Below are 10042 nucleotides of genomic sequence, written 5' to 3'. Positions count from 1 at the left end.
ATATTTACTAAATTCTTAAATATGATGACAAAGAAAATCAGGAATAGATATAGATTTCTTAAAATATAAATATAAAATGAAAAGAATTAATGATTTTAACCAATATTGTTATAAGTAAAATCATAATTTTGCCATTGATTTGAAAATTTGAGTAATATAGTATATATTTAAATATTTGGGTAAATTCATTAACAGTTACAAATTATTAATAATCTGATAAAACTTAATCATTAAAGTAGAGATGTTGCACTTTATATGTCTAAAGTATTGAGATATGTTTACAAAAATAACAAATTTCAAACAATAATTTTATTATCACAAGTTTAGAGTAGAATAATCAGTATACTAATTGTTACTCGAGATTAAATAAAATAGCTTACTTGCAAAATGGAGCTATGTATTATAAAATAACTTTATAATAGCACAGAGAAAGTTTAAAGGACAATTACAAATGTTGAGATAATTTTAGCAATATGGTTATTTTTATATCTCTTCTTGATCTAAGCATATAGAGTTTCACATATTCTAAATTCATTATAAAATTTTTCCATTACAACAGCTTTATTTAAAAATCAAAAGAAGTGAGGCAAAAAAGAAAATCATGAATTTATTTTTAAGAACACTACACACGTGGAGACATGAGGAGAAAGGCAAATAAGCTGGCAGCTGAAACCCCTTGTCAGGTCACAGAAAGGTTTGATCTCCACATGGCTCACAGGAGCACACCTAACAGCCCCTATTGCTCACTGATTAAATTCACACCATTTCAGGTTCCAGCACTACACAATGAGAGTGGTAATTGTGCTCATATACTTAGTACATGTTAATCTGACAGGTCTTAAATAACCGAGATTATTAGACATTAACATTTAAAATAAATGAAGAAAACCAGCAAAGATAGTACAAGAAATGACAGGAATTACACTAAACATAAAGACATACATTCATAAGCAATGATCTAGAAAATATGCCAAAAACTGTGAACAATGGATATAGTATTTCTCTTTTCTTAAATAATTATTTTCCAAATTGCCTTGAACATATATCATTTTCCTATAACTTAACTTAAATTTGATATATTACCTTACTTATAATTCAAAATCAAGAATTACTGCCTTATTTTTCTTGCTGTCTGTTTTTCAATTATATTGAATTATAAAGATTTGTAAAACTGTTGACCATATTCGCCAGTATTGATTGCTATTGTCTGAAAAGTTTTACATCCATCCTCTGGTTTGAAGGACATGGAATTACTGCATCCCCTGTACAGGTGGGAATACTGCACCTTTGCAGTACAGTGAATTCTTGGAGGTTGAAATGTTCCAGATCTACGATCTAAATACTGTATATAAATCTTTATATATAAATATATATATATAAATATGTATATAAACTGTATATAAAATACTGTTTATAAATCTTTATAAACAGAATGATTTCTGGAACATGTAATGGTTTTTCATTCTAAAACTCTCTACCATTGGACTACCCACAGATACTATACAATATAGCTTTAAAATTACAATATTTTCTTGTTTTGCATAATAATTGCCTTTAAATCACAGGTTTATTACATCATAGATTTAACACTTAAAACAGACTGAAAATTGCAAGATGAATTTTAAAAACTTATCATTTGAAATGTCTTTGCTTAATCAAGGGTAAGTGGAGAGGAAAAAATATTAGCTATTTACAGAAGAGACCAAATAATTTCCCAGAAAAAAAGGAAAAAAGACAAGTGGATAAGTGTAAATCCTTAGTGCCACTGTTATTATAATTTCCTGAAACCCTCTCTCTTCTGAAGGACTCTAACAGCATCATTTTTCACCTCCTTATTTCTTAACTGTAAGTGAGGGGGTTCAGCATGGGGATTACATAAAACACAGAAGGCACCTGATCCTTTCCCAAGGAGTAGGACATCTTCAGTTTTAGATAAGTAAAGATCATAGTGCCATAGAAGATAATGACTCCCAGGAGATGGGAAACACAAGTGGAGAAGGCTTTCTTCTTTCCAACAGTTGAATTAATTTTCAGGATGGTGGAGAGGATGGACAGAAAGAATCCAGATATGATAATGAGGGACAGCACTAAATTGGATCCACCACAAATATATATAATGAGTTCAACCTCAAATGTGTCATTGCAGGGATGAGGATTTAGCTCAGTGGTTCTGGCACCTGACTCACAAGCGCAAGGTCCTGAGTTTGATCCCCGGTACCAAAAAAAAAAAAAAAAAAAAAAAGTGTCAATGCAGGACGGGGCTAAAATTGGGGATGTGTCACAGAAAAATTGCTGGATGACATTAGACTTGCAGAAATGCAGTTGGCTTATGAAAACCACATTGACATTGGAATCCACAATGCCAATCTCATAGGAAACAGCGAGCAGGGCATGGCACAATCTTGTGGACATAATGAGCAGATAGTTCAGGGGGCTGCAGATAGCTACATAGTGATCATAGGCCATGGAGGAGAGAATAAAACACTTGGCAGCAACAAAGATAACATAAAGGTACATGTGGGTGAAGCAGCCCAGGAAAGAGATGCTCTTGTTGGAAGTCACTAAGATCTGTAAGGTTTTAGGACTGATGACACGTGAATAGCTGAGGTCAAGAAGTGACAGATGAGTGAGATAAAAGTACATGAGGGAGTGAGGATGGGGATCCAGATGAATGATCAATATCATCCCCACATTCCCCAGCACCGTGATCAGGTAACTCAGAAGAAACATCAAGGAAAGGACCAGCTGTGACTCTGCAGAGTCTGTCAGCCCTATGAGAATGAAGCCAGGCACACTGGTGGAGTTCCTTCTACACATGATGCTCTGCTGCACTAATGGTTGAATAATTAATGTTGATACTTAGCTTAATTGAATGCAAAAATATTTTTATTTTTATCAGTGGCATTTTTATAATTAGTGTTATGTTTCCATTCAATGATAAAAATATATAGAATATGAGCAAAAATATTTAGTTGTTAATATATGTATGGGAATATATTGACATTTGATTCTATTTTGTTCAAAGGTTACATCTTGTGTTCAGGATGAACCCAATACTATTAGAAACTCTTTCATTGGTTAACGTATTTAATTCGCAGGAAAATATTTTACCACAGTGTCTCTTTCCCACATATTTTAGGGCAGAAAAGGGGCACAAGATGTTGCTGATGGAGAATCAGAGAAGTTACAGGTTGATACTGTGATTGTACCAGGATATTTTCACCCCAGAGAACATGATTATAATATTGTGTTTCTGATATAAATAGTTTTAGTGAATGCATAACTATTTATTCTAAAATCAATTTTATGTATCATTTCCTGTGTTTTAATTCCCAATGCTTTTCCATACTAATCAAAATAATTCTAGTCTTGTGATTTCTGTGAGGCACATTAAGATTGTGGGGCACATAGAATGTCAAATTCCTGAAGATGTGGGAACTGAGAGAGTAAAATACTTCTTTACTTATTAGGATTTTAAAGATTGGCTACTTTTGCCACATCCACCAGCCAAAAGCAGGAAAAGGCACCCCTTCCTGTCCTCCCCTCAGCAATAGGACTGAAAAGTAGTGATCTGACTGAAAAAATATTTTGTCCCTTTGAAATGAAAATTCAGATACCACCCCAGGAGTTCAAGGTCTGGTTTAACTTGAACAAGGGAGAAAGAGAGTGACCTTGGAGTGACCTTGACATAAAAGCCCTTGCAAGTTAAAACTCAGAGATAGAACTCTGAGGTCATATGAGACTCCTCTGTCTCCTTTGAATTAGCAAGGAATAAACTCTTTTCTTTCCACCAATTAAATTTTCTCCATCTATTTTGGAGGGAGTAAAGACAATAATAACCTTCATTTCTGATAATGAAATATTTTCTTAACCTCTATTGAAAATCAATTTCTTGCATAAATTACATTTTCAGAAAATGTACATTGCTTGCATACTTTGTTTCCACCAATTTGATAATACTGCTTTGCAAATCATAACAGTATTCATGGTAAGGTTTAAACAATATGTGTATGCATGCATATTAGTCTGATAAAATTCCCGTTTTATTTTATCTGGTGTAATTCCCTCCAATTTTAAGAATGATACTTTGCTGTGAGACAAAGGCTGAAAAAAACTTCAGTAATATCAGCTTGGAAATTTATGAAATTTAGATTTCAGGAGTTGAAAATTTCATTGGTATAAAATTTATATATCTGATGTAATTTAACTTTATGTTCCTGTGTATCCCTTTTTAATTCTGAGGTTAATTATATCAGTACAAATTTTTTTCATATGGTAATGAACTGCAAAATTTATCAGGGAGTTTTTTCTGCAGAGAATTCAAGGGAGAAACTGTAAAATAACCAGAGTAATTCATGGCTTCCCTCCAAGGCTGGTAATTGCAAGGATCCTTATATAATGGACATGCAGAATATTGCAGCATTTGATCACTGTGTTAGTTACTTTCCTCTCATTGCTGTGACAGAATACCAGACACTCAAAGTTCAAAGAGAAGGGGTTTACTTGGCTTACAGTTCATAGACTTTTCAGTCCATAATCAGCCAACTCCAAGGCAGGAATGAAAAACAGGTATGGCAGAGGAGAAACAACATGGTACACACAAGGCAACAAAGATAAAAAGAGGGAATTACTGTTGTCTCTCTGCCCCTTTTATCTTATTCAGCCTACTTAGGGTGGGTAGCACTCCCACAGTTAATCCTTCCACTCAGACTTCAGAAGAAGGCCCAGGAGGCCAGACAGTGTGACCCTGATAGGGCAATGTGTGAAGCTGTGAGAGTGAAGCCAAAGGTGCACTGGAGACCCCAGAAGTTTGGAGAAGCCAGGAGCATGGATCACCTGAGGAAACCTGCAAGGAGTTTGGAGAAGTCAGGAACATGGATCACCTGAGTAAACCTGCAAGGAGGAACCAGCCCAAGAGAGAAGCCATAGGAGCTACAACCACCAGAAATGCCACAGGGGTGGAGCCACCTAAGTACTTTGCAGTTCACAACTTGCCACAGATTGCTGGGGATGCTGGAAATGGAACTGTGGGATTTAATGTTTGTCCTACTGGATTTGGGGCTTACTTTGGTCCTTTTCCATTGTATCCTCCTGTTTTTACCTTTTGGAATGGAAATGTCTATCTTGTGCTATTGAATGTTGAAAGAGTTTGACTTTCTTTTCATTTGCACAGGATTTGCACATTTGAACCTATTTTTCTGGGGCTTATTTCTCAAAGCAAATTCCTTCACCTTTATAAATCTGAGTCTGCAAAGTGTGGAGTCCTACTGCTTTCTGTGATGCTCTGAAACCACCCTTTCTATTTTCCTGTTCCTTCTCAGTAATCAAGATCTGCTGTGCTCTATCTTCACTGCCCACAGCTTTACTGGAGCTCCCTTTCTGGCCCAACTTAAAATGTTTTAAATTATTCTGCTGGTCTCTTTTCTCTTGATTCTCCACATAGATCTGGCTAAAAGCCCCCAACAGTAGCCATGCCACTGCCTCAATATTCAACTGCCTTAAAATTTCTTTTGCAAGATTAATTAGTTCACCATCCTTAATCTCAGTCTCAGGCAAAGTCTCTGGACATGAACAAAATGCAGACAGATTTTCTGCCAAGTTATAACATACATCATCTGGAGTCCAAAGACAATACAGTCCTTCTTTTTAGTAGAAACCTTCCCAGCCTGGTCTTTATAAGATTTCTGGCCTTCTGATCTCTGACCAGAATCTCCCACACAGAACAGCTTAAGGCATTGTAGCTCTACTTCTTCAAAACTGGTAGCTCTGAATCTTCTAACAATCTATGAACATGAGCAAAATTCAGACAAACTTTCTGTCAAGTAAGAACAAACATCTTCTGGAGTCCACCAGCCAATGCAGTCCTTCCCAGCAGAAACCTCCTGAGCCTGGTCTCTACCAGCTTTCTGGTCTTCTGAACTCTGACCAGAATCTCCCATACAAAACAGTCTAAGGCACTCCAGTGCTGATTCTGTAGCCAACATCTCCAGATCTTCCTAACTGTTCCCTTTTCCACAAGCCAGTTTCAAAGGCTTTCGAACCACATGGCCAGGTAATGTCAGAGCAATGACCCCACTTCCCTCATATCAAATTTCTGTGTTAATTAGTTTTCTCTCATTGCTGAGACAAAATACCAGACACACAAATTTAAAGGGGAAGGGGTTTATTTGGCTTACAGTTCATAGAGGTTTCAGTCCATAATCAGCCAACTCCAAGGCAAGGATGAAAAACAAGCATGGCAGAGCAGAAATAACATGGTACACACAAGGCAGCAAAGGTAACAAGAGGGAATTACTGGTGTCTTGCTGCCCCTTTTATCTTATTCAGCCTACTTATGGTGGGTAGCACTCACACCCTTAATCCTAGTGCCCATGAGCCTAGCATTGCATCATAAATCAATTCCAGCTTCACACTCTAGATCAATCCTATGACCATGTGAGGCTTTGGGGAAACATCTAAACCCAAACCATAGCAGTCACCCTCAGGCAGCCACTTCCAAGGAAGACTGCTTGGCCCAATTCCAAGGAGAAAAGTTTGAGGATTAAATGGACAGAAATTTTTTGTTTGTTTTCTCCTAGAAGCTCCAGGTTAAAGAGCATACTCATCTTCTCCTGTGATACTTTAAGTTGTTGTCAAACTCCATTTGCTAACTTCTCACTTTGACAAATATTTGCATAAACTTTCAGAGAATAATATTTACATTGAAAAGATTAATCCAGAAGTTTTGACTAGGGTGCAGGAGAAAAAATTTTCCAGAGGCTTGCTCATTTTATGACTGACACACTCAAACAATAAAATTTTGAGTGGAACAATAAAATTTTCATTAGGGACATTTTATTCTTACAAGTACAATTTGGCCATAGTAATAACACACACTCATTAGAGAAAATTATGAAACAAAAAATTCAAAGGAAATAAACTAACTCAAGACTTTTTAACATTTTGTTTACACAAGAGCAATTTTTCTAATGATGCATACTTTCTCTTCCAAATTTTTGAATGTATGCTCATAGCTAGATTTAAATGATGGCTATTGTTAACCTCTTCCCTCTATCTCTCTCCCTCTCTCTTCCTCTTTCTCTCTTTCCCTACATACCTTCTCTCTCCTGGATTATTCTGACTATAAATTTTTGTTAATATTTGGCTAACTCAATAATTGAATCAATTTTTATTTTAAATTATGTATTCATGGAAATTATGAAGTAAATTTGGATATTTTGATGCATAAATATAAGAAGTATATGATTGACTCATATATTAACATATCCATCAACCTACACTTTTATCATATCATTATGTTAAATACATTGATACTCTTTTCATTTTTTCACAAATACTATTTAATTTTTAAAATTATACCCTTTAAATGCTATATTTTATTATTTTACTTCCCCAACTTGAGTAGATGGAATTCATTTTTCTCTTTAGTATCTAGCAATAATAACTTCTCATCTTATTTTTTTATCAGTTTAATACTACTGAAAATCTACTAGGGAAAACTGTTGTCTACCTCGACTATAACTCACCATGTCAGTGTATTAATGTAAGTGGTAATTAGATAAAAATTAAGAGCTTAATTTAATATGCCTGATGTTCTTACAGAAAAGACATATTAGGATGCAGACACATCTGGTAGAAAGGCCATATGAAGACAGAGGGTAAAGCCAGGCACCCAAAAACCACAAGGAGAAGCCTCAGAAGAAAGCAACATGCCAACACCTTGGTTTTGGACTTCTAGTATCCAAAACTGAGAAAATATATCTGTGCTGTTAAAACAATTCCATCTTTGACATTTTCTTATTGCAATCCCAGCACAGTAATGGAACCAGTATTATCACACGTGGACATATGCAATAATATATGTATTTGTGTATGAACTCAAAATGAAATATACTCATGTGTGGAAAACTGCATAGTTAGAGTAACATCTTTACTTAACTTTCAATAAGAATACCAATACTGCTTATCTAAAACAATATAATTCAGTTCAAATTATGCTGAAAAAATTCACTTTATCCCTACACACACATTTTCTGAACAGTCTTTTTATTGCTACTTTGACATCTTTGTTCCTCAAACTGTACATGACAGGATTCAGCATGGGAATGACAATGGAGTAACATATGGACCCTATCATGTCATGCTCCAAGGCATAGCTGGAACTCGGTCTCATGTACATAAAGAGGATTGTCCCATGATAAAGGGACACTCTGTTTAGATGAGTGCCACAGGTAGAGAACACTTTCCTTCTCCCTTCAGCAGAAGGCATTTTCAGAATGGCCAACAGGATGAGACCATAAGAGACGAGGATGATCAGGATGGTGACCACCTCAATGGAGCTCACAAAGAGGAAGAGTAGAAGCTCATTGATATGAGTGTCAGAACAAGAGATAGCAAGAAGAGGAGGGATGTCACAAGAGATATGTCTAATTTCATTGGACCCACAGAAGGACAGACTGAAAGTGGCCACTGTATGTACTGTAGAATGCAAAGGTCCCCCTACACAGGAAGTGGCAATGAGCAACACATAGCCCCTGGGCATCATGCTCACAGAGCACAGCAGTGGGTTGTAGATGTCTATCTGCAGTCATAAGCCATTGCTGCCAAGAGAAAGCATTCTGTGGTCCAAAAAGTAACAGCAAGAAACATCTGTGCTGCACATTCAAGAAATAAAATGACTTTTTCTTTTGACATAAAGTCTCCTAACATTTTTGGAGTAATAACAGTAGAAAAACAGGCATCCACAAATGATGAAACACTCAAAAAATAGTGAATTGGGTTGTGCAGCTGGGAATCCTCAATGACCAGTAGAATCAGCCCTATGTTTGCCATAAGAGTAAAAAGGTAACTAGCAAGAAACAAACAGGAAAAAGAGAATGGTCTTCAGCTGAATGTTGTCTCTGAAGCCCTTGAGAATGAATGCTGTAAATTCAGTGATATTGTTCATACTGAAATGCATAGGAAATACTTGAAGACATTCAGAGGGTTACAGTCCATATTCCTACGAAAGCACTGAAAAGTTCTGTATGTCCAGGGACCATGCACTCTATGTATTTATTTTGTATCAATATAAAATGTCTAAACAGTAGAGTAGGAAATAATGACAAGACAGTCAGTCAATGTTTAATTTCTCCAATGCAGATACAAATGGGAGATGTTAGTGTTCACTCACAGTCTAAATCTGTAGCATTTCTAATATCTCAGGGCAACTGGCTAAGCTATCCTTGTATTCTTTAGCTGGTACTATATCACCATGTAGTAAAATACATAGTCAGCAAGTTACACAAACATTCTTCTGGCAGAAAAACCCATCAGATAATGTCAGGACACACATCATAGGGAAAGATTGTCAGAATCCTAGATCTTTCAGGAATTTTATAAAAATAATTTGTTACAATATATAGTCCTACAGAATGAGACCATTAATTTAAATATCAGTGTAAATACTGAAGGACAAAAATATTTGTAAAATCTACTTTAAAAATATAATATGCCACATTAGGTTGAATCTACACATCAACTGCTTCCTGTATTATAATATTTTATAAGGGTTTTTTTCTAAATTTTTCTCTCCATTGAGTCCTATTGGGAATGTCTAAATAGAATTTATGACTATGCCAGGGACAAGATGGGCCAATAAATTTATATGACAATGCATGTTTATTCAATTTTCTTTCTTAAATACATGGAATTCCATTACCTTTATAAACTAAATTGTTTTTCATTTTTATTTTTTCTGAAAATTTAAATTCCTGGCATTCTCTATGTTTTTGCACTTTCATATCCAGTGAAATTCAATAAAATTATTGTGAAAAAATATAACAAATGTTATTTTTAAAAGTTGTATTTAGTTAATATTTATGGAATCTGTGAAATAACAGCAAGGTAACTGTTCATGATGTTACAACTAAATATGTCACAAATACCAGTAATTAAATTATAATCCTCAATATTATTTAGAACAAGATTCATAGCAAAAATTAAAAGCAAAAAAGGGCTAAAAGAAATATGCAAAAATAGAAATCTCTCATCACTACCCTGC

At 35.2% G+C, this 10042-nt stretch overlaps 1 protein-coding gene across 1 annotated transcript; it reads right to left on the bottom strand.

The window, feature by feature from the left end:
* Window positions 1-7906: 7906 nt before the first annotated feature.
* On the bottom strand, window positions 7907-8947 carry LOC101710689 (olfactory receptor 5T2). Its single transcript, XM_004869922.2, is given in 3 exon segments — window positions 7907-8586; window positions 8589-8865; window positions 8867-8947. Coding segments are annotated over 3 exon segments (957 nt in total). The 3' UTR covers window positions 7907-7987.
* Window positions 8948-10042: the final 1095 nt, after the last annotated feature.

Source organism: Heterocephalus glaber, unplaced genomic scaffold (assembly GCF_053883595.1).
Source record: "Heterocephalus glaber isolate CG9 unplaced genomic scaffold, H.glaber_assembly_v1.0 deba00001673, whole genome shotgun sequence".
NCBI classification, from domain to species: domain Eukaryota; kingdom Metazoa; phylum Chordata; class Mammalia; order Rodentia; family Bathyergidae; genus Heterocephalus; species Heterocephalus glaber.
The sequence above is the reverse complement of the archived record's forward strand: the minus strand, read 5'-3'. Positions and strand labels throughout refer to the sequence as shown.